At 38.2% G+C, this 26,879-nt stretch overlaps 1 protein-coding gene across 3 annotated transcripts in view; it reads right to left on the reverse strand.

The window, feature by feature from the left end:
* The window catches only part of UNC5D (unc-5 netrin receptor D), a 440,995-nt gene that overhangs the window by 31,948 nt on the left and 382,168 nt on the right, over window positions 1–26,879 (reverse strand). For all 3 annotated transcript variants that reach the window (XM_081960671.1, XM_081960672.1, XM_081960670.1), the window contains exons 9-11: window positions 23,224–23,601; window positions 15,942–16,026; window positions 219–387 (exon numbers count right to left, since the gene is read on the reverse strand). In XM_081960671.1, the coding sequence (XP_081816797.1) occupies window positions 219–387; window positions 15,942–16,026; window positions 23,224–23,601 (632 nt within the window). The remainder of the gene's footprint in view (window positions 1–218; window positions 388–15,941; window positions 16,027–23,223; window positions 23,602–26,879) is intronic.

Below are 26,879 nucleotides of genomic sequence, written 5' to 3' on the forward strand. Positions count from 1 at the left end.
CTTCATTTATTTATTTCCTCTCCCCCTATCATCTATCTTTCTATCTATCCAGCAATATTTATATGCTGTCTAGCTCTAGGCTCCAAATGCGCAGGTGGAACTTATTTGCATTTATTGCTAAATATCACTAACATCTGAGCAACGGTCTCCAACTCCTCTAATTTTTATCAGCTTCATCCTTACACTTTTTATCTATTTTTGAAAGTAATTTTGCTTACCTCCCATTTGCCTGGATGCTTTCTTTTTTTCAAATGAATATTCCAATGCTCAGAGTTTACATCTGCACAATGTGGGATTGTCAAGGCAAATGGAGTGGAGACCATCACTTCTGTAGGACCGCAAGTCACTTCTGGACCTAGGAGGATTTCACTGCCTTCCAGCTGAAGGCTTCACATTGGATACATAAAAAATGTTGAAAAGGAAAGAAACACAACATCAAATTAGTTTCCTCCCAAAAAGTGATAACGCACACTCATTATATAGTATACAATATTTATCTTCATGTCTATGTAACATTTATGTTTGATCAGTTGTACAATTAATGCCTTTAAAATATATATAACAAAATCTCAGAGCTGTAACCATGAGTGGCACACAAGCAAAACAGAGAAAAACAATGAGAGTTAGGTAAGTAAAGAAAATGGTAGGTATTGTATGTTGGATAAAATTCATCCTATATACCATCCTTCAACAACCAGACATTTTTCAGATGCACTTTCAGAATTCCTTAGCCAGAGTTGCTAAAGTGGATTTTGCAACCATAGTCCATATTTGGGAAGGCTGATATGAGCTGGCCCATATATAACCAATGTGTACTAACCACAGAGTACATAAGATGTTACCAGATTCCAGAATTGATATTCAGATAAGTTCAAGAAATAACAACACAACTAAATCCTACAACTAACCGAGATGTCTAATTCATCCCTGCATTTACAGAAACAAAACCATCACAGACCCCCAACAACTGCATATGCAAGATCAGAGGTAACTTCACATGGATTTATATTAATATAATGCATGTGAACATTTATCAATAATACTCTTCTGGATTTTACATAGAATAAATAGGTCAGACTTTGTGTAATATAATTAATGGACACAAGTTTGAAATCATGACTCAAAACAATATCTCTCTCTCTCTCTCTCTCTCTCTCTCCCTCCCTACATACATACATACATACATACATACATACATACATACATACATACATACATACATACATACATACATACATATATATATATATATATATATATATATATATATATATATATATATTAGAATCCCAGTAAGGGTATGGCTAGCTGATGAGAGCTAATTAGCTCAAAATAGATCTATCCTAGTCTCCCTTTATTTATTTATCAGTACAATTACAACACAAATATAAAAAGGCAACAGTAAAAATAAAAATATGGTTTTCTGCCTGCATGGTCTTTGTGATAAGCCAAAGGAGAGAAAGAGGGAGTAGTGACCTTCCTCCCATATTTAGTCATACCAGGGGTTGTAACTAAAACACACACACACACACACACACACACACACACACACACACACACACACATATGTGTGTGTGTATTGTGTCACAACCCCTGGTATGCCCAAATATGGGAGGGAACACATACCTATTTCCCTGGCTTAGCTGATAAAGGAAGCCTGTGGCTTAGTGGCTAATACATCTGCCTAATATGTAATATAGCCCAAGTTCAAATCCCAGTAAGGGTATGGCTAGCTGATGAGAGCTAAATAGCTTGAAATAGATCTATACTACTCTCCCTTTATTTATTTATCAGCACAAATGCAACACAAATGTAACAAAGGCAACATAAAAAAATGGCTTTCTGCCTGAATGGCTCCTAGGGTGAGCCGAAAGACAGAAAAGGGAAGCAGTATGCTCCCTCCCATTTGGGCATACCATGGGTTGTGACACAATACACACACACACACACACGTACGTGTGTATGTATACACATACACATATATACATATAAAGATTCAAGGAATTCAAGAGCGGTTGGACTTAGACCATTTGTGGCAACATAATAATTCTAGGCTGCTGATAACACACTTAATTTCACCCCTCAACCCCACCTGCTCATCTCTTACAAGGTGTCTACATTTGAAGAAAGGGACCTGAAAAATGCCACCCTATCAAGTCTAGTGTTAAAGTCAGATAACATTAGGGAGATATGACCCCATAAACAGCCAGCAACATATAAGAGCATTTCAACCTGCCAGGACACTCTATTACACATCTCAAGGTTGCCAAATTGGGGGGGGGGGACTTTTTTTGGTTGGACAATCAATCATACATTCAAAGTTTTGTCTGTCTTGAAAGATCTCAGCAAACATAATGGACACATTATAATAGTTAATTGATAAAATACTTGTAATCTTTTTCACATGTCACCTCCGTCATCACAGCCATTCCTGCCTCCCCCTCCCCGCCCCGTCTCATCTAACTGCTATGTCAGTTTACTTATTCCACACATCTGATGAAGTAAGCCAGAGGTGTCAAACTTGATTTTATTCAGGACCACATTAGGGTTGTGTTTGATGGGGTGGGTGGGTGTGGCCAACATGACATGGTGTAACCCCTTGGGTTGGGTGCCTGTGGTGGCTCGAGAACTCTGCCAACGAAAATGGGCACCCAAGCTCTGTTTTCAGCTGCAACAGCCTCCTGTAACCCTCTGCCAGTGAAAATGGAGCTCGGGAGGACCGCACACGGCCCTTGCAAGTCATTTTTGCTGGCAGAGGCACCGCAGGCCAGATCTGGCCCCTGGACCTTGAGTTTGACAACCCTGAAGTAAGCTGTAGCTTATGAAAGTGTGTCTGACTTTTAATGAAATATGTACGTTTGAGATGGCTCTACAAAACATCAGAACATTGTAAGGATAATGCAATGTGCTTAGCAATTCTGAAATCCCAACTTATAGAGGAGTCAATAGGATCATAGGATGCAGGCAAAACAGAATGCCTTGAAAGAGGGCACACTTGACTGAATCTCTGAACAGGCATATTCAACACGGCAACATTTTGTCAGAAAATCCATTTGTTGGACCCATCTGCCTCCAACTGTTTTTAATATTATTTCCTTATCCCTGTTCTGAAACTCAATTGTCCCTCTAGGCTAAATGGAAGCAAGCTCTAATTTTAAACGATAGAATTGCAATGAGATTTTTTATTTATTTATTGTCGGTGGGTGCTAAGAGTAATGTGTTACGGCTGAAAAAAAAAAGAATAAGATAATTATAACTCAGCAATATATCCTCTTGCAAATTGTCTCTTTCTACTATGACTTACTGAATTTGAAAGCACTTCTCATCTGACCCAGAACGAACCTAATGGGTAACAGAATGCAAGCTGATATTAAGTTATAAAATAATTGATAAGAACTCCTTATATTTCAGGTCTAAATTTACAACCATTCCTTATAGATGTTTTCCTTTTGTTAAATGTTAAGCAAATAAATCAGTTTAAAAAACCGCCACCATCGCCCCAATCCCTTAAATTTTGTGATTTATATTTTATTTTGAATAAATTGAAATACATTTTAATGTTCTTAGGAAACCAATCCTGTAAATCTAACTGAACTGTCAGGATAGGGAAGAGTAAGAGCAATAGAGAACAATGAACAATTAGGTTCAACCCCAGTGCAGCAGCTTTTTGGAAGGAAAAATAAACCATTATTTATGATTACACTTAGATATGTGAGAAGAATTCTATTATACTTAGAAGAAGAGACTAAGTTAAGGGAATAAGAGGAAACCAGTTTATTGGGCTCCAACTTCCATTACCTACAACATGACCAATAATCAGGATTAATGACTATATCATCACAAGTCCCCCATCTGTAGCTAGGAAACAATAATAAGAGGTGGACATGTATCTCTTTGTTTGTGAGCAGCCCAGAGACCTTGTAAGAAACAAGGCACTGGACTAAGGGTGGACTAAGGGTGATGAACCATGGTATGATCAAACAAGGCTGTTCTTACAGTCTGAAATTTTCTGAGGAGTTAATGCCAGCTCTTGCACTAAATAAAACATGAGAATACAAACCATAGGAGTGGTGGACAAAAATGGTCACTTCAACAATGAAGCCTTGTAAGATAGTCCCCAACTGTCTGGGCTACCCAGGACTGAACATACAGCCAAGACTCGAGGGTTTTTCAGAATAGCAAAAAGGATGAATCTAGTCTAATTTTGGAAGGAAGAATGTTCCATAAAGTGAGTGTTGCAGTAGAGAAGGCACGTCATCTAGAAGGCACATCAAATGAAGACCCGTGACTGATGGCATCTTCAACATCCCTACTCTGTCCAATCTAGATGGGTGATCTGATATAACCATGGAGAGGGAGGATTTGTCATCCTGCATTCTCATAAGTGATCGGTCAATCTCTTATGGACTCTCTCCTGAGTCAGCACAGCCATGTCAACAGAGTCAGCCAGTGCAACTTATTTTCTGAATCATTTGCACTGATTTATCACTGATCCCCCATATGGTAGCTAATAGTCCTGGATTACCACCTGTGTTCCTAGCATTTACTGGCATGCACGTTGCTTGAATTTACATGAAAGATAAGCATTAACAGATTTGGTCCAATAGCATGATCTCCTGAAGGCAATTCTTCAATTCCTTTGGAGAAGTAACTCTCCCTTTAGTGAATCTAATACACAGCCACACTGGAATTCTGGGAATTATTTAATACCAAATGAACTGAAATCAACTAATTAAAAGGGCTTCCTCACCCCCAAAAAACAGCAAGAATATTCTCTGTAACAGCCAGCCTGGCACAAGGACTTTGAATGCAGAGTTCATTTGCTGTTCATGGAAGGCAAAGTGCATTGTACAATTTCAAGTATTTAACATTTCCCTGGGTGCAGAGCAAACAATTGGCAAAACAGATCTAATCCTTTAGCCTCTATCAAAATCAGAAGCTTGTTTTGTTTTCTGAAGAACGGAAGGAGCCTTCAGAGAAAATAAACCAGCATTCTTTCAACCTCCTGGCCAAATCTAATTCCATGGGTTAGTAACTGTGAAGGGGAGCAATTTTTTTTGGAAACTGAAGGAGAGTAGAATTGGACATGCTTCAATTATTTAACTGAAATGAAACCATCAAACTGTGAAGTTTAATTTTTTTAACACTTAGGACTGCTGTATTAGGTAGTAAAGAATATTTTTCCATGATGAAGAATAACACAAACACATAAATGTATTTATCTGTTCTGGGTGAGGGAGAGAGAAAAAATTAATGATGTTGAACCAAAAAGGTAAACAACAATAGACCCAACTTACAAAGTTCAGATTTCCCCAAACAAAACAGAACAGTCTGCAACAGAAGGTAGATAAATTGATTCCCAAAAGTCAGCCAATTTATTAAAGTGACTAAAGCCCCAGGCTAGAAAACAAGAAACTCTGAGTTCTAGTCCTGCCTTATGCATGAAAAGTAATTGGGCCAGTCATTCTTTCTCAGCCCCAGGAAGCAAGCAATGACGAATCCTACAACTATATAGCAGCAAATCATGAAACTGCCATACATTTGTTTTGTTCAGAGGCAAAATATATAGCATTATCCTTCTCTAGGTCATTTCCTACTATAATAGCAATAGCATTCAGACTTATGTACCACTTCAAAGTTCTTTACAGCCCTCTCTAAGTGGTTTACAAAGTCAGCATATTGTCCCCAACAATCTGGGTCCTCAATTTACTAACCTCGGATGGATGGAAGACTGAATCAACCTTGAGCTGGTGAGAATCAAACTGCTTGGCAGAATTAGCCTGCAATACCATGGCTCTTAATTTACCATCCTCCATTGGAAATCCTGCTTTATACTACAGGGAAAAGGTAGACTCGTGTATATATAATGGTTTTCAGAGTATGCATTCATAGGTACATACATACATACATACATACATACATACATACATACATACATACATACATTTTTGAGGCTACTCCTGAATCCATAGCAACATTGTTTGGCTTACAAATTATGGAAACTTAAAAGAAATTTAACATAAAACAACATATTATAGAAAAAGAATATGGCTGATTGAAAGGTCTATCTTAGCTCAAGCCTGGGAGAATGACCAGGTTGTTAACAATTTGCAACAAAAAAGTCAAAAGGAGGCGAATACTACAAATTAAATCACCCTCACCATTAACCCTATTCTGTTCCATTAGTTTTAAATCTATCTGAAGGAATGTATCCATCTTCCATTTAAAAGCTGCTTCCAATTATGCAGGAGTTAACAAAACTCAACTAAAAAAAAGTGAGTTTCCTTCAGGTCAAGCTCAATTCTTGGTGACTTTGTCGTCCCCCCCCATCAGGTGTATTTCAAAGGCACCTGGATTTTCTTAATTTTTCCTTAAAAAACATTTCACTTCTCATCCAAGCAGCTTCTTCAGTATGGATGATTAGTGAAACGTCTTCAAGAAAAAACAAAGAAAGTCCAATTGCTTTTTGAAAAGCACCTTTTCGGACAACCATGATCTGAATGATTGAGGAGAATCTCCATAGATGACTTTTTGGATTGATCTGTTATGTTTTCATGGCAACAAAATGGATTTGATTTACCGCTACTTTCTCTCAAGCTAGAGACCTTAGTACTAAACACTTCAACCCTGTTTAAGTTTTCAATAGTGGCTAAGAGTTGCCACAAACGTATCAAAATAAACAATCAAATCCATGTCAAATTTGTTGGAAGTACTAAAAAATAATTAAGCATGATGCCTAGTACAAGAGATTAGAAGACATAGTGTAGATTTATTTCTCACCCAGAGAAAAGATCTTGGCAATCCAGTGAAGTGAGCAATAACCCATGAAGACTTAAATCATTCATGAAGCATTTCTGCATTTTCTTCTTGCCCATTGTTCAAAATGTGTGTGTGTGTTTTTTTTTTTTGCAAGAGAACAGTGTAGCTGTGATACATTTAGTTGACAATGAATATTTACAACAAATCATTTTAATGGGACTTGCTCTTTCTTCCAGAAGAATTAATAAGACAAGAAACAATACTCTTAAACTGCAGTTAGAATCCATGAAAGAGCTGTATAATGCATAATCAGGTGCTCCAGCTTTTCTCATTAAAGCAAGGCTTATGTTATTTGTCAATAATGACAAATGTATACATATGACAAATATACATATAAGCCCTGCCACTAGTGGTCGATGCTGCTGGGCTTCAATGATTACATGGCCTACACATTGGTATTTGAACACAGATCCCTTTTAACATTTATAGTTTACTATCTTTTACTAATCTAGGTGAAATGGTAGTATGTATTGCTGTTCTGTGTATGAAGTGCCATAAACTGAATGAATGAATGAATGAATGGTCAACACAGCAACACATTGCTACCAATCTGCCTTCCATTGAGGACCTGTATAGTGCACAAGTCAAAAAGAGGACTGTGAAAATATCTACAGACCCCTCACATCCTGGACATAAATTGTTTCAACTTTTACCCCCAAAACGACGCTATAGGGCACTGCAAACCACAACAACTAGACATGACAGTTTCCTCCCGAATGTCATCACTCTGCTTAACCACTAATTCCCACAACACTGTCAATGATTTACTAAGACTGTAATAATAGTAATAACTATTCTTCTTCTCTTCCTTCCTAGTATCTATCTCTCCCCACTCTAACCATGTTGCTTGTATCTTTCCATTTATATTGTTTTTGTTTTATTAGTAACTGTGGCTATCACTAAATGCTGCATCTTTTTATTCTTAATGAATGTATTTTATTCTCCTCATGTACACTGAAATCATATGCACCAAAGACAAATTCCGTGTGTCCAATTGCACTTGGCCAATAAAGAATTCTATTCTATTCTATTCTATTCTATTCTATTTTATTCTATTATTCTATTCTACAGTATAATATTACATTGTTTTCCAAATTGGATGCCTTTCTATTTTACATGACATTCACTTGTATTCTTGCATGCTATATTCCCAGACACTTTTTCCCCCTAGAAATTTCTTGGCTTCAAAATGTTTATATGTTAGAAAGCAAAATTGCACTGTACATTCCAGAGAAGTGTAGAACTGTGATGACAGGTATACTCCAATTGACACTGTAAACTGGGTAGTGTCTATTTGATTCATTTGATTTTTATCCCACCTTTATTATTGTGTCTTCCTCCTCTTATTTTCCTCACAACAACCCTGTGTTTTCCCCCTTTTTTTTCTATGGGGAGAAGAAATTTGGATAACCCAGACAATTTATACTAAAGATTATTTCTTTTTTCTTCTTCTGTTCATTTGGCTACTTTGGGTCATCTTTTACCTATCTGATTTTTATCTTTTTCCTTCTTTTTCCCCCCCATCCCTTTTTTTTACCTCTTTGCAATGAGGTGTGGATTTCCATTGTGGAATTAATTTTGTGTGGTTTTTTTCCCCTTTTTTGGGGGGGGTGGGAGAGTGCCTCTTCACCAATCTTTTTTTTCTTGTTTCCTATATTTTTTTTCCTTTGTTTTACTTCATGTTGACATTATAAAGCAAATGGATTAAAGTAGCAAGAACCTGAAGACGGGGTCCAAGAATAGGGGTTGGTTTATTGGAGGCGGGTGGATGAAGAAGGGAACATACAACATTTAAATGAAAAAATAATAATTGAGAACTTCTACAATAAGTTGTATCAACATGAAAGGGCTCCAGAAAGGAAAATAAGACAATTTTAGAGAAAACTAGAGTAACCAAAATCCCAGAAAAATTCAAGAAGGCACTAGAAGAAAGAATTACAATGATGGAGGTAACAGAAGACATCAAAAGGCAAAAGAAGGTGAAAACATCAGGACCAACTTGATTACCAGCAGAACTGTACCAAACATTACAAGAAGTATTAAGCAATGTAATGTTGGAACTATTCAATGACTTAATAAGGGAAGCAAAGATGCCAGAAACATGGATGGAGGCATATATAACGCTTATACTAAAAGAAGAGTCAGATCCACAACAAGTAAAGAACTATAGACCTATTTCACTATTAAATGTGGATTATAAAATTTTTACATCAATAATGGCAGAAAGAATGAAGGGACTTTTAAATGAATTTATACACATAGACCAAAATGAATTTCTCCCCAAGAGAGGTGGATTTGGGTTATCAAACTGGGAATTGTACTATCAAGCAGCGGGACTAGCTTGGATGAAAGAATAGATTTTATTGAGAAATACAAGATTATTGACATTGGAGGGTCATGATTTACAACTGGGTTGGCATGCTTTTTTGTGGTATGATAAAAATAGGGCACATGGCTATTTTCAAAGATATTACGTAAGGAATGGATTATTAACAATATGGAAAGAGTGAAAGGGAAACATTATTTAGAAATACCAATGTGGCTTTCAACAATGGAAGCGTTGACACATCCAAATATTAGTAGTATAAAAAATATTATTAGATACAAAGGTATCTTAACAGAAAAGCAGGAACGAAAACAAAAACAAGAATTAGAAAAACAAGGGATTGATATAGGATGGTTTTTACAATTGCAAATACAATCAAGATATGAAAAAGATAAAAGGGAGTATGTTTTTAACTTAGAAAGTTTGGAGTTGGATAAGAGACGTGCTTATGGGAATGGAAGAAAGAATAATTATGAAACTTTATAGCTACCAATTAAGAACTATGCTAGAAGAAGTGGTTAAAGACACAATGTTAACTTGGGCAAAGAATTCTGGCCACACAATTGAACTAAAAAAAGTGGCAACAACTGTGGGAAAGGAATGATAAATTAACCATGTCAACAGCTTACAAAAAAAACTTATACAAAATGTTTTACAGATGACACATGTCACTGGGAAAACTAGCCAAGATGTTTAAAGACAAATCAGCAAAATGTTGGAAATGTCAACAAGCAATAGGTTCATACTAACATATGTGGTGGACATGTGCAGAAGCAAGGAAATATTGGACTAAAATAAGAGTATGGTTAAAGAAAATCTTACAACAAGAAATATAATTTAGACAAGAGATATTTCTACTAGGTATTATCCCAGAGAAATTCAAGAAAGAGGATACTTATTTGATTATACATGTAACTACAGCAGTGAGAACTGTATTTGCCCTAAATTGGAAATTAAATAAGATACCAATAGACAAAGAGATAATAAAAAAGATATTAGATTGTGCAGATCTGAATAGATTGACAATGAAAATAAAGGATAAAGAGGAATCGGAGTACTTCAAGACATGGGGATGGTTCTATGATTGGCTAGAGAAAGGAAACTAGAAAAGAAAGTAGGGAGAAGATATAGAACCCAGACGATGCACTATTAAATGGAAAAGTGGGGGAAGAAGGGGAAAACAGAAAATAAAATATTAAATATATAAGTATATATTCAAGAGCGAAGTATAAGAGGAGGGAACATAACTAGGGTAGACTAGTGAAGGTAAGAGAATAGGAAATGATACTAAATTATATTTGGGTTGGCAGAAATACCATCCCAAGGAAACATAAACTGAGTTTTGAAATATACACCAACAATAGAAAAAGAAAGGGAGAGAGGAGGAGAGAATGAAAGGAAGACAGGGGAAAGAAGAAAGAGGCAAGGAGAGGAGGATGGAATGGGGAGACAGAGAAGGAGAGAGGGTAGGAAGGGGAAGAGGAAGAGCAAGAGTAGGAGAAAGGGAAGGGAAGAAGGAAGGGGAAGAAAGGAGGAAGGAAGGAAGTAGAGAAGGGAGGGAGGGAGAAAGAAAGAGAAAACGAAGTGGTGTTACAACAGGAGGAAGGGATAGTAAATAAAGCAACCCAAACTGTATATTATAACCTATTTAATGAAATAATAAATGTATAAGAATGATAAATGTAAAGAAGAATAACAATTATGTGAATGTATACTTAAAATGGTATGTAAGAAAATAAAAAAATAAAACATTCTTTGAAAAAAACCCAACCCTGTGAGGTGAGTTGGGCTGAAAGAGAGACTGGCCCAAGGTCACTGACAGCTTGGTACACCTAAAAACATCTCTTAACCGAAATGTTTAATAACTTATAACAATGTTAAAGCCATAAACATCTGGATAATCTGAGATCCCCCCCATTCGTGTAAATCCTTTAATAAGTGTGTTATACAAAATATCCTTTCTTCTTCTTCTTCTTCTTCTTCTTCTTCTTCTTCTTCTTCTTCTTCTTCTTCTTCTTCTTCTTCTTCAGCACAAAGACTTGTAGAGATTAAATTTTGCAGAAAAGAAACATTTTTTCTTCAAGCAATCACATAAAATGTGGACTAAACCCCTTTTAAATAGGAAGTACTTCTAATAAATACTTCTATCTCTCTTGAACAATACTTTAACTTGGCAATATCTGTGATAAGCAGTAGCCTTGATGACTTGCTTACAAGATGTTCCTAGGACGATCTGAACAATAGCACTATTTATGCTTTTCTACCTGCATTGTTCTTTCTAATCTACATATTTCCAACAGGTCCTATTTAGAGCATACAGCTTCCCCTCAAAGAAATGAATTATGAATGCAAAACTATCAAGGTTATGAATGAGTTACTAATGCTTTCAGTGCAGTGACCCTCAAACCACAACCACCATGAATTATCCTGTTTCTCATTGATTCATTCATTCATTCAATCATTCTTTACAGTGGTTAAAAGCACTCATTCAACACCTTAAAATCCTCGATGGACCATGTCTTCATTTGATTTTCAAGTGCATCCCTTAATCAAGTTATTTTGCAGCCAACTGATATAGATAATGGTGGAAGGGAGGGAGATGAAATGACCCCAGACTAACTTGAGCATTTTATGAACAAACAAAATAGCAATAGCACTTAGATTTATATACTGCTTCACAGTGCTTTACAGCCCTCTCTAAGTGGTTTATAGAGTCAGCAAATTGCCTCTAACAATCTGGGTCCTCATTTTACCAACCTCAGAAGGATGGAAGGCTGAGTCAACCTTGAGCCTGGTGAGATTCGAACTGCCAAATTGCAGGCAGCCGGCAGGCAGCAGAAGAAGCCTGCAGCACTGCATTCTAACCACTGAGCCACTGCAGCTAAGAAAGAAAGAAAGAAAGAAAGAAAGAAAGAAAGAAAGAAAGAAAGAAAGAAAGAAAGAAAGAAAGAAATCAAATAAATTGATTAATAAGACAATGCCAGATTGTAAAATGTGGAAGACACACCAAAACCTTTTGAGTTATTTTCTCCCAGAAGAGGGAAATTATCCCATAAATAATTTCTGGGATAAACAGAAATGTACCTTGGGGAAAAAAACAATGGCTACTTTTCCCAAAACAACACACACACACACACACACACACACACACACACACACACACACACAGACAGACAGACAGATTTAGCTATGTTTCCTATAAAAGAAGCTGGAATATATTTGCAGCCCACTCAACTCTTTGAAAAGGGAAAAAGGTGCAGCATTTTAATTAAAGTTTGCTTTAATTTGATATTTCTCCCCCTAGCATTCCAGCAAACAAAGCTTTGTAAGTTCATTTGGTCTAGCTTTTTCTCCCTACTTTTAGCCTACAGAAGTAAAACTTCAGGGAGAGATTTGTGTGCCTTCTATTTAATTAACCCATTTTAATTCATTTCTACCATGACTCTGCAATAAAACATCTGGGTTGAACATTTTTCTTTTTAATATTTTGTTCCATTCTTTAATCTTTCACTAACCATCATCATAAAGCACTGAGAACAGATGGACATATAGTATACAAGGTCTCACAAGGGAACTAAGCTATCAAAGGGAAGAGAGAACCTAAAGGGCTTTGGAACAGAAATTTCTAGGCATCAAAATCCTCCATCTTCTTTCTCTCCTCCACACACCATTTCTCTAAGCACGTTGGTTAGTTACCTGATATATCTGTTCTAAGGATCTATTCTATGCAGAGCAAGTCTTTCTTCACTGTTTCCCTTCCATCAAGACAGAGAGATATAAATCTCAGCAACAATTGCAGAAATAGGAGATACACTAGAAAAAAAATGCAGTACATTTTTAGAAGTGTCTGCATTTTCCATTCTCTCTGAAGGCACTTCTCCTGATCCTTTGAAGTCCACCTACATTATGAAGCTCTGTTGGGATCCAGCAGGACAGCACACTATTTCATGGCCCAAAAGTTGAGCTCTTATGATACTTTTGAGCTCTTAGATTGGTTTCTCCCACTGACTGCCACTTCTTCCAATCAAAGAAGAGATGGATCAAAAATCCCTGGGTCAATTTATCCTGGTGCATTATACTTTCAAGAAGTACAGCCAGAGCACAGAGCTGAAGAAGATCACTTTGATGGTACTTTGATTTAACTGCAGCATAGGAATGTTTGTTGGGGATCTTTCATAGAGGATCTTTGAATCAAGTCAATAAGAGTGATGAAGGGAATGGGCATAATAAATCTAATTCTGACAGTAAACAAGAGTTTTGGCAACAATTGCCAGGCAGCAGTGGCTGGGAGCAATCAACACTTTTTGATAGTACTAACAAGTGGTGAATCTGCAGGATTAAAACATAAGAGGAACTCAAGAATAAACACACAGACACACATTCCAGAAGGCACCTAGTAAGTGGTGTGGGGACCATAGAGAGCTAAACAAGATCAAGGATGGGATGGACAGTTGCTTGAAACAATGTGTAATAATATGGATGAATTTTATTAAATTTTAAATTGATGTCTCCCAAGATCAAACAATGTGCTGACTCTTATTTTAACAAACAAAAAAAAAAAGATGAAGCAACCAACAGATTCTGGCACCAACCACCAGGCCTATCGGAAATCAAACTCAATAATATCCCTGTCAAATTTAACAAATAATAATAAAATAAATCTCAAACTTAGGACAATACATTTAAGGGACTAATGCTTTGCAAAACAAAAGATCTGGGGAGAAAATTGCTAATTCAGATTTCCCTAAAGACTCAATCATACCATGAAGAAGGTAATTGGTGCATTAAAATCAGCCCAACCTGCTTTATTGAGCCATATAACACAATCAACTTTATGAAGGTAAGATGCACTAGTGAGAGAATACCAAAAAATTATGGACCACTCATTCCTACCAGTGTACATCGACTTGCTCATTTATCAGCTGGAAGGCTCAACTCTAGGAAGATCCCACTGGGACTTGCACAATGTCTGCTTAACAACTTTTAACATACAATCTCAATGGAAAACCAAATGGGTTGAACTCCCAGACAGAGGTAGACATGTAAATGACACTACACAAAAAGTGCCAGTTTTTTTGCTATTAGCAATGGAAAACCTTGAATAGGATTTGCACCTCATGTGGGATTCATTGTATAAATGGGCATCCTCCCCTCAGTGTGACTGTGGAGTCCCATATTAAACTGTAGATCACATCATGAGTGGCTATAAGCTGAGGACATACACTGGTCCAATATTTGATTTTTTTCACGTAAACAATGCAGCAATTCAATGATTACCTGGCCTGCACAATGGTATCTGAATATAGATCTTTTTAAAATTCATTTCTTACTGTGTTTTTAATCTAGGTGAAATGTATATATATGTATGTGTGTGCATACACACACACACACACACACAGACAAATCAATACAAAAGCTACAAGTGGTGCAAAGAGCATGGAAAGATACATGCTTGGCATCACAAGACAAGATAGAAAGACCTGCATATGGGTTAGAGAACAAACAAAAGTATGTGATATCATCAAGAGAGTACAAAAATTGAAATGGAAACGGGCTGGTCACATAGCAAAAATAACTGATGGCGGGTGGACTAAGGCAGTCATAGAATGATAAAAAAACTTGATAAAAAGCATCCACAAAAGAGACCTAAAATTAGAGCAAGCCCAGCTTGCCGGCCCAACTGGCAAATGAAAGTATCAAGTCCATATCAGATATGCCATATGCTAAATAAATAAATAAATGTGAGATTGAATTTGGGTCGGTCGTAGTGACTGACCCAAATTTGATCTTGTCTCATTGCCTGGGACATATATATATTTGCCTTCATTCGTGAAATAAATAAATCCCCAAAGTACCTCAGATTTCCTCAAAATATGTCATTCTCCAATTCTAGAAATAGAATTCTCCAATTCTATTTCACTTTTCAGACCATCAGGAGAAAACTGAATTTCAGCTGCATATGATGAATGAATGCTGCTCATTTAAACCAACATCTGTCCTTAAATGCACACAATACTAGAAATGAGAAAAAACATTTTTAGCTTAAAAAGGAAAGAAATACTGAAATGTTCTTGCACCTGCTATTTATCTTCTCATTGTTAATTCTGGCAGGACTCATTTCCTGTATCAGCGCCTGGCTGACATGGAATTAGCCAAGATATTACCTAGAAGTAGATTTTGCTTTAAAAGTCCTACATTTTGCCTGACTAATTCTACCTAGCTGGAATGTGAACTTTACCTTGCTCTACTACGTCTTCTGCAATTGGTTTACAATACCATTTAGTTGCTACTAACACCTGTAAAATTGCCTAAGAAAAGAAATAAGAATCATCATTTTTATATACCAATTTTCTGTAATGTAAAAACTGACATGAAGTAATGGAAATCACCAATTTATGTAGTCACCCATTCCCTCAAAAGAGCAATAGTAGAACAATGGAACTTGCCAAACAGGGGTGTAATGCAGGGTAATGAGAAAATGAGAAAAACTATAAAAATCAATAAAGAACCATGGTGGCTCAGTGGTTAGAATACAGCACTGCGGGCTACTTCTGCTGACTGCCAGCATTTTGGCAGTTGAAGTCTCACCAGCTCTGCTTTCCATCCTTCCAAGGTCAGTAAAATGAGGACCCAGATTGCTTGGGACAATAAACTAGTTACAGACGGAGGTAAAGCACTGTGAAGCAATATGTAAATCTAAGTGCTATTGCTATCCTATCTTTCCTTCCCTTCCCTTCCCTTCCCTTCTTTCCTGTTAAATAGATAATATATGCATCAGAATTTGTTCCTGTCTTACCTGGATTCATCATGGTTGATTGCAAGGTAGATCTCCCAAGATGTTTCTTCAGGGATAGCCCCGTGAGGAATTAGTAGGCTAACTCCTGGAACAGCAAGGACAAAAATTACTTGGAAACACTCCAAGTGCTCGCTAGAATGAAAGTGAACTGAAGTTGCAACAAACAAAAAAGAGCACATTATTTTTTATTGCGGCTTTGTAGTAGATAAATCATTGTTGCCATCATCTGAATAGCACAACAAACATCATATTTCAATTGATAAGCATTTATTACACTGGAATATTTGTAGAGCAATCTTTTCCCATGGTTTCAGGTAAAATTATGTTTTGTTTCCATGAAGCACTTGAAAACACTATATATTGCTTTTTAAAGCCTACCACAGTAGGCTTTATATTAACATGGCAAACAGAAAAAAAGTTGTTTTCAGTATTAAATTGTGTAGGTGTGGGATAAAAATAATTCTGCAGATAATCAGGGAAGTTCACATTTATCATAGATTTTGATGCAAAATCCTTATCCTGCTGATTTTGGATGAATTTCTCCTCTGAAAATGTAGCCTAAAATTAGATATTAAATAGTATGGAATGATGAAGTTAGATTCTAACCAGAGATACTTCAGATGGACCTGCTGTGGTCTTCTGTTCTATGCACTGCTCTACCTTAAGCATTCTTTCCTTAAAACAGTAATATCACCATGCAGAGCAGGGCAAATTCTTCAACAACCTCTCAAGGACAGGATTCCACCTTAGTGCTGAGAAAATCTTACCAAAATGACCATTGTGGTGTCTTCCCTTTGGATTTAAGTGAAATTGGGAAGCCAAGACTACTGAGAGAGAATTGTACAGTGAAAGACAGGACATCCATACATGCTTTTGGTTGTCTGGAATTAGTAACTCATAAGTGAATGCTATGAGAATTTATCTGCAATTTTCTTATACTTTGGAAGAATTTCTAAAGAAATTTATCTCCCATCAAACTAAATGACAAACACTTTCCCTTGTACACTGCTTCCTCTAACAGGAGAAAGAGTATCACTCTGAAGATCAGATCCATTCATTGAAAATTGGTCATTGAAGGTGCCCATCACAGCCACTTCCCCATATGTCACTTGGAGGACCCTTTCAGATTGTATATAGAACTGTCAGTTAACTGCATCAGAGACTACTACAATCCTGCTTCTGTGGGAAGATTGCAAGGATAACAGAGGAGCTTCACACAATTTCCTTGCTTTAGATTTCCCATTATAGGGAATCAAACAGTTGGTTTGGGAACCCTTTCTCCTGAGAATGACTATAAATGAGGGTAACTTTCACTAATATGGATATATTTAATAGAGAAAATTAAAATTCTTCCTATAGGACAAAATTTACATGGCCAGTTCCATGAGAAAATAGCCTGGAGATTTTTGGAATCATTGGCATGAAAAAACAATCAAACTGAACACACAGAGAGACTCATTCTTAGGGTGTATTGAAAGTGAGGCATCATAGATGAATTATGCCTTTTATTTGTAAAATGTTGCTATACACAGACACACACACACGCACACACACAAAATATTGGAAAAATCATTATTAGCAGATTTCATGGGTGCATATAAAAAGAATCCCAGCTGTCTCTAAGGAAAATGTTTTCCCTATTTCTTTTGCATTTTAAGTTGCACTGAGCCTTTTTCACAATGTACATATAAGTTTTCACATATTTCTCCCCTCAAAATTGGCAAGAAACTCTCAGCAGCATTCTGCAACAATAGCAAATGAAATTAATTAGTAGGTTCTCAGGGGGCACGGAAATTGCTAACTAAGTGTTCAGTGCCATAGGACCCAGATAAAAGATATTAAAAGATGTAAAAGTTTTAGAAGAAGGCAAATGACTTGGAGTTACATTCCACCTGTTTGGGAGGGTTGTGGCCCCCAACAACCCTATACAATATTAGAGAGAAGGAGGGGGAAAAGAATGGAATTCTCTCTTACCCATATCGTTTTAGATTTCCAAGCATCATAGATAATTCAGTGAACTCAACAGCTTTTTACCATGCAGCAGTTCTTACCAGCAATTAAATGAATTTTGGTACCAAGCCTACTAATTTATTCACTTAAACAAGAACGACATCTTGACCCATACTGATAATGTGGCTATGCTTATTAGGATGCACAAAGCAACAAATGTGCATTGGCAATTAAACCCTGCTCAGTGTATTGCCTTCTCTTCACATCTTTTATCCTCCTCTTCTGCAGTGCTTCTCCTGGGGAATAAACAATTTTGTCCCCTGGATGAGTTGAATAACACAGCTCACAAAAGAGGAGATCCTTTCACAGGATGCTCTGTCCAGCAATAAAACATTACAGCACACCACAGAATCCACAATAAAGTGCTTCAGAGAACTTTTACCTATTAGAGCTCCTGGAATCTTACAGTTCTGTTCAGAGGGATTATTGAGAACCTAAAGCCCAAGTCCTTGTACAGTGCTGAAATCCAATTTGATAATGCCAACAAATGTTGACCTGCCTGTGCACGAATACATCCTGGAGCTTAGCGCTCTTGAGATCACTGATCCTGCATAAAATAGCTCTTCCTATTCAGAAACATCTCCGAACATTCAACGGGAATCTGCTTTTCTGCAACTTAAATCCAAGTCCATGTCATTGCCTTTAAAACAACAGAGATCATTTTCTTCTTTGGGACTGCTCTTCAGATATTGTCATGTCCACTTGCTAATGCATTCATATTAATGTTTGGGCAATCAATATGCACCACCTTTCAAAACACATTTTGGCAGAACTCAGTGTGCTATTTTGATACAATATAAATTACCCTATATCTCATTTAAGCTACAGCTCATAATTAGAAAGGTCTGTTATTTATTTGCCTTACAAGACACTAATTTGGAACTGTACTTTTAAATTCATAATCTTCATCATCCAAAAGTTTCAACATAGAGTGACCAGAACATATAGTCAGGACACAATTTTGAACCATTTCTTCAAAAGTAAGGGAAGAGTGTCTGTAGGATATGATTTTTAAAACGTCAAAGTGAAACTAATTTCATTGTAAAAGTGACTTTAAAGCTCAGTTTGGCTTTTAAGAGCATCACACTATCACAGCTTAAACCTTGACTTTATGATCAATCTTCAGGACTTCCTAGAAGCAGGGATTTGTGTTGAGATGTGTGAGCTTTCTGTCTGAATGCTTGACTCTTCCACTGAAAGTCCATTTGTTGAGTCAAATCAAGTGCCTTTGCATTGATATGAACATTCAGTGGACTTTGTAGATGAGTCTTTTGATACACAAAATACAGATACACAGAAAGAGAGAGACACACAAATTCATATACTTTTATTCAATCAAATCTTGCAATTTGGAATCTTAAAGTGATCTTCATCCCTTTAAAGCTATAAGTTGATCCAGCGTCAAGAATCTGGATCAATGTATAAGCCACAGAATTTATAAAGGTCCACCTCTCATTTGGAAGGAAATCAGGAAGTTCTCCAAGCTATAATTTTTGTAGCTAGAATAAATTCCAGAGTAAAACATTGCATTACAAGGACAAGGGACACTTTTCAGTAAGTTGCAGGCATAAAGAACTATTCAAGAATTGCCAGCCGCACAAATGAGCAGCAATTTTGAATGGCCTTTTTTTAATCACAGGGATATACCCAAGCAAAATAAATTAATAATAATAATGAAAATGTTATCAAAAGCCTGTGCCATCAACATGGGGGGGGGGAGAGTTTCATTTCATAGAACATGGCAAGTATCTCATATAATTGCTGGGATAGGTTTCCCATTTTTGACATGTTATTCCAATAGTTAGCTTTGATGAGGAAAGAAAGAGAAACATCTGGTACCCTGGTGGCTTAAAAAAAGAAAGAAAGAAACTTCATACAACAAAAGAACAGTCTATTTTAAAATTAATGTTATTTCACAATATAGAATAGCAGCCAGGAATCTTCACAAGATGTACAAATTTGGGCATTTGCCTCCCAAAGATAGACAGTAGGAGGGCCTAGCTATAGGCTCAGTACAAGCTCCCGATGTGATCCAAAAATTTTATGACACAGAATTTGAAATTGCACGGGTCCTGATCCCTGCTACTGCCTTTGAAATACTTGAACAATGGTAAAAATATGGTAAGGGATGGGGCCAGTAAATCTTCTCAGTCCTCCTCTACCTCTTTTACATATATCATTTTATCTGGGCAAAGAAGAGCTCCATGAGCTGACATTTCATCAAACATTTCTTTTGGCATGTTTTCCTTGGTAATTTCATTCAATCTGACAGAAAAAAATTGCTTGGGGAATTTGGTTCAGAGAAGAATCTTCCTTTGAATGCAGGACAATCTTGTTTCATAGGCATCAGCGGCTTTCAGTTTGAAATCCAGATGGCTCCATTGCTCCTAACCTTCTTCACAAGAACCTTAAAAATGGAGTGGCTCAGAATACAGTTCATTTAGGAACTGTCATCAATATTTGTATTGCTACTATTATTTTTGATAATAGTCATTTGTGCAAAGGTTTGACCCCTTTCATGATTATTAGACCTGTTTTCCTATTATTATTCTTGGACTGTTATTCTATAGCACTATGCCCGTGTGGAATGAGGCAGAATCCATAAAGTCAATTTCAATTTCAATGAAATTAAAGGTGAGGGCATTTTCAATGATTCAATGGTATGGTCTCTCTCCAGTGGCCTGAACCAGAATGAGTTTAGTGCACCTCCTCCAATTAACACATTTGAAAAAGGTGCTATCAAACCCCCAATTTTTGTATAGATTACCACAGCTCCCCTCCTGCAGCATTCAGTGGTCTAGTGCAGTGATGGTGAACGTTTTTTGGTTGCCGTGCCAAAAGCAGGGGGGTCGTGTGCTGCTATGCATGTGACCCCCTCCCCACGCATGCACGCAACCAGCAACCCACAACCCCCCCTCACTTTTGCTGTGTTTTTTTTTTGCCTTCCCCAGGCTCCAGAGGCTTTCTAGGAGCCTGGGGAGTGCGAAAACAGCCTCCCCTGCCCCCCCCCCGGATGCCCTCCAGAGGCCTCAGGAGTTTCCCTGAATGCTCCGGAGGGAAAAAAACAGACATACAGACGAACCAGAAGTCACTTCTGGTTTGCACGTAGGGCTGGGATTTGCCCTCCGGAACCTTCAGGGAAGTCTCCTGAAGGCCCCTGAAGGCTCTGGAGGTTGAAAATCAGCCCTACGGACAAACCAGAAGTCACCATTCCCAAATTTCCAGGTTCCCCGTAGGTCCATTTTTCACCCTCTGGAGCCTTCTGGGCCCTTCAGGAGGCTTCCCTGAAGGCTCCATAGGGTAAAAAATGGAAGCGACTTCTGGTTTGTCTGTAGGTCCATTTTTCACTCTTTGGAGCCTCAGGGAAGCCTCCTGAAGACTCCAGAGGACAAAAACGGTCCTACAAGCAAACCGGAAGTCCATTCCAGAATTTCCGGTTTGTCCGTAGGGACAGTTTTTCGCGCTCTGGAGGCTTCAGCCTCCAGAGGGTGAAAAACGGCCTCAAAAGAAGGCCGAAGTCAGCCAGCTGACAGGGCAATGCCTCACGTGTCCTGACAAATGGCTCCGCGTGCCACCTGTGGCACACGTGCCATAGGTTCACCATCACGGGTCTAGTGCTACCCTGAATCCCCATTATAATAGGATTCTTTTTGTGGGCCTTTGTCATATTAGGAAGCAAGTAAGTCATGAAGGCTGCAGAATGCTAGTGAAATATGCTTGGGGAACCAAAAGGGCAGTTGGTGTGATCACTTCATTACAATAAAGTTTCTAAAAAATACACTTTCCAAAGAATATACAACAGAAGCATCACAAGAATAAGGTAAGAAAGAACAGCACCTTATTTTATAGGGGGGAAATCTTAAGAATTTGAGTACACCAAAGAAGAGAGGAATGGCTATTTTCATAATGTCTTTTGTGGGAGAAGCTTCATAGAAGCTTATGGTTTGCCACAGTTGGAATAAAAAAAAAAAAAAGTTCCATCAGATTCAGCGGGGTGATGATAAATAACCTTGGGGTGGAGACAGTGTATTACCTCAATTCTTCTTCTACAGAATGGCAAACGGAATGAGCTCATCCATTGAACTGAGTGAATGTTAGATAACAAGCTTATTTACCATATAAAAAGTATTCTGTTAATCGTTAAGGTATTGATGTGCCAAATTGTCCATTCACCTTCAATTTGCTGCATTCATGAAATTATGGGCAGGAAAAGATGGGGAGTAAATTAAATAGCAGTGATTTGAAATGTAAAATCTTTGAGAAGTCTCGCACTAAAGGAGAGACTGCCTTCCTTGGGTGATGGCTACGGAGAGTTGTCTTGAAGATACTGTTGAAACTTAATTTCTGTACTCACTTGCCTGGGTACAGAGATTCTCTTCATCTTGCAGTTTCTTCCATCTTTGGATAATTATGTGCCCCACAATAGTCATGGAACAGAGTACCTTCCCAGGTGACTATGCAGGGTAGATTGGTCGTATGAACATTCATTCAAAGAACTGGAAGAAACTCAAAAACAGAGACCACTCAACCACTTCCAAGCTAAGGAGCCCTCTTCTGCAACCCCCCCCTCTACAAGCTTTTTGTCAGCTGCCATGCTTGGTTGTGCTTCACTGCTATGCATTTACAGACTGCCATGAACTGTGAGGAGGGGGATGAAAGGGAGGAATGTTTGGGGAAATGAAAGTAAGTGCTGTACCTCCGCAAGATGCTACCTCAAGGTCAACCAGATGGAAGAAGGAGAGGGATGAATACCAAACTGCACTTAGACTGACCATTATGAATATATCTTGTCTGAACCTGATTGGTTATATTGGGATGGTCAATGAGAGACAGTTAAGGGAGGGAAAAGTAGAATGTAGGGTTTTTGGTGCACAATTTTCAGTTCTGACTTTGTAATACAGTTGACTCTAATAAACTATACCTTTCTCAACAAATGGAGCCAAGGATCATTTTTATTTAGAGGTTTAAGTTGTGGCAGGTCCAACACTTTTAAGAAATAATTTTACTCCCTATCAAGGAGACAGGAAAAACATTATGCTTCTTTTTAGGAAGTTAAAAAAAAAAAAAAACCTCACAGCTGCAGTGGGAGGATTAAAACAGCCTTACCGAATTGTCAGCTAGTCACAATTACTTCCCTACATGCAAAAGTTCACACATCACAGAGAAAACTGATGGAAGAATGTATTCTTATTGCATATTTTTAAATAAACACAAGGGGGTGATCCAATTATGCCTGCATTTCCAAATATTTGCAGATTTTGCAGAAACCCACCTGTGTTGGGAATTCCTAAACGCCCTCCCAGATGACCAAATACACTGGTAGCTCTCATCTCGTTTTGCTTCGAAAGTGATGGGAGGTTCTGGATGTAGTCCGTTTTGTTCTTCGCGTGCACAGGATTGAAGGTTTTGTTGTTGTCATGTGGAAATGTCCCAAAATGAGTTTTCCTGGGGTACCCCGAATGTTCTGTCACACCCAAGGACACCATAAACGAACTCTGAACTTTGACTTTGATATCAGACAAAGGGTTGAAGAGGGAGGATTCTGTCATCAGCTCCTTGTCCATGGGATCTTGAAGGCATATGGGTCCATTGTAGGTTCTACTGACAGTCAGGTCAGGCTGCATGGACGAGTTCAAAAGCAAGGAGTTACCTGATAGAAGGAAATTGATCAAGCAATTGGTTACCATTGCTATGTAAACTCCTAAGCATTGTCTGTATATTTGGTTCTAAATTAAGATTGCAAACCTCAAGCAACATTGCATTAGATTTCAAATGGGAAATTTTTGTAATAATTTACAAGTAAATGTTTTTTTCCAAACAGAAAACTAATAATCAGGGGGACATTTTATGCCTGAGTCAACCCCAGTTTCAGGTGGGAAACTGCAGATACCTTAGACCAGTGTTTCTCAAACTTGGCGACTTTAAGTCCTGTGGACTTCAACTCCCAGAATCCCCCAGCCAGCATAGCTGGCTGGGGAATTCTGGGAGTTGAAGTCCACAGGACTTAAAGTCGCCAAGTTTGAGAAACACTGCCTTAGACTAAGCCAGATCTAAATAAATTCACTGAGCTTGGATATTTTCCTGCAAATGTTTCATGACCAGGACAGATGACATCAATAGTCCATGAGAGTTTAGGGTTTACTGGCAGAGCAAGCTACTATGAATAAACGACTAGTAGATGAAGTCTCTCATGCTATAGAGATTAAGGAAGATGACCTTGAGGGAGGTACACAAACTCTGTAAACAAGAGGTTAAACATTTTGTCTAAGTCCAGAATGTTGAGATAATCTTCAGAAGTGACTCAGACAGACACATCCTTAGTTCACCTAGAGTAAAAGAAGAAGACGTCACAACATAATCAGATGGGCAAAATTGTGTTATTACAGCCAATGTGTATAAAAACATTTTTTTAGATTTTCCTTGGAGATTATTTCTTGGTCTGGTCTACCTATGGGGCCTACATGTAGACTGATGGTGCAGAAAAACAACCAAATTCAGAAAACATTTGGAACCAGTAGTTTAACCCTCAGTTACCTCTATTATTGTGATTCAAAAATGCAACAAAAGTCATAGAGGTGTGACTCTGAATGAATTATCCATTTATAGGAATAGTGAGTTAAGCTTCATCTACACACTATTCAAGAAGAGAAGCAACCAAAGGTGAAAGAAAGAGGCAAACAGACTTAAATACACCCTTCCTCATTATGCCTCTGTTAACTAACACCAGAGATGGGTTGCTCCCAGTTCGAGAGAACCAGTAGTGGTAATTGGGCAGGGGTCGCCGAACCGGTAGTGACGGCAGGCTGGCCATGCCGCTGAACTGGCTCGCTCAGAAGCTCACTCTGCCTCGCCTTGGCCATGTGCATCCACACAACTGCCTCCTCCTGCCTACACACTGCATTTGCGCTAGCCTAGCCTCCCTCACTGGCCAGCATCTCCCGAAGTCCTTGCCATTGCAGCCCAGCAAGCTTTGCATGCTGAAGAGGGCATCGGTGGGAGGAGAGGGCAGCAGGCTTAGCTGCAGCCCGGCCAAGCAGATGAATTGTGAGGAGCCTCCCATGTGTTGCAGTCTGGGCCCCGCCTGCTTAGCTGGGCAGCTGGGTGGGAAACTGGTAAGCCAGCGAGCAGTGGTAAGCAGTAAGGGAAGTGAGCCCTGGGCCAGCATCCCTGCTTCCTTCCTCTGAACGCCGCGGGCAGCGGGGAAAGCGAGGCTTCTTTGCCAGCGACCCAGCTGGCAAAACACAGATTTTGGGGGTTCTGTGGGTGTGGCTAGGTGGGGGGCATGTAAATGAGTGGGTGTGGACGAGGTCATGTTGGCCATGCCCACTCAGTCACATGCCCCCACCTAGCCACGCCCACAGAACTGGTAGTAAAAAAAATTGAAACCCACCCCTAACACCCAGATAAGCAGGAACCAGGTCCAGATAAACAAGAATAAAGAGGAAGCCATATCCCATCCAAAAAGCAGCCAAGGGAAAAAATAATCAAGGCTCATAGGACAATCTACCATATGTAAACAGCCAGCAAACCCCATTCCTCCATGCTCTGATGTATTAGCCAGAGTGGTAATGAAACATGTTCAGGAAGAGAAGTAAGCACAGAGGACAGGCAAAATAAACAATTCAACCCTCAGCTAAATCCATGTTCCACTATGGAAGCAAAGACTTGCAATGTTGCCAGCAAAGTATCCGTCTCTTTTTACTTCATATTTCATTCAGAGCAGAACAAGCTGTTGATATCTGTTCATAATGCTTGTTTAAAGTAGACATAGTACACACAGACAAAATTAACACCATGGTCTGGCTGCTTTTCTTCAACTTTGATTTTAAATGAGCCAATAAAAATGCTTCACTCTCTTTACTGCAAACTAAGTAATCGGTGTTGCTCGATTTTCCTGGCTATGCTGTGACTTGTGGAACCGAGGAAAAGAGAGATCTTTCTTTTCTCTGTCCTCTTGTTATGGAGAGAACTTTAAAGTTTATTTGAATTTTAGAGTTTCTGGGCTCTTTTGAGTTTCCAAATTTGGGGACATCTGGGAGACAAATCAGGGGCATTAAGAAGCTGTATCTGCCCAATGTTCAAATAGAGATATTGTTGCTTACTATTGATCAGTAAGTAATTCACAGACTTTTTATTATTCCACTGTAGATATCAGAAGAGAAAGGCATCCAAATGAATGGGTAGAATAAGGAGAAAACAGTGCAGTAGGCGAGTGGGTGGAATCAGATCTCTAATCCTTTCCAGGGGTACAACAGTCTCTAAATAGTCTCCCTGAATTTTTTTTAAAATACCTCTTCCAAGAAACCAATTTCTGAACTTATCTGGGTAGAGTTCAGTCCTTTTTCTACATATGTTGAAATATTGAAGTTATTTTATTAATGTTTTCTGAACAGCTTGACATCCTTGCCTAAATGTTTTTGTGCTTCAGTGATTTTCTCAGCATGTATAAGGACACACACAAAAACATATGACTTATTGTTATATGTCTATGTATATAATGGCATATGCATAGATTTTCTTTGGTAGCTTTCCATCCACAACGTGCTGTTACCATGTAATTTGAATTCCTATAAAAGTAGATGTTTTCTTCTTTTTCTTTTTAGTTTACTCTTGATTTTCTCTCTCTCTCTCTCTCTTGACGTGTGGGTGTTTTAACAATACATGCTGGGAGAAATAACTAGAAATCTTATTACGGGAACTCTGACTCAGTGACTATTGAGCAAATAGATTTCTAAGAGGGCTGATTTTCCTCAGATTCTTACCCTGAATAGAGTGAAAGGCACTGTAAAAAATCATGAAATCCAATCCCCTGCCCACTACAGGAATCCACTACTACAACATCCTTAACTGATGGTCATCAGCTTCTGTTTAAACATCTCCAACAAAGGAAGGATCATCACTTCCTCTTCCATTGTGGAATAGCTTGTA

This window comes from Natrix helvetica (genome assembly GCF_964273705.1).
Source record: "Natrix helvetica genome assembly, chromosome: 8".
Classification (NCBI taxonomy): Eukaryota; Metazoa; Chordata; class Lepidosauria; order Squamata; family Natricidae; genus Natrix; species Natrix helvetica.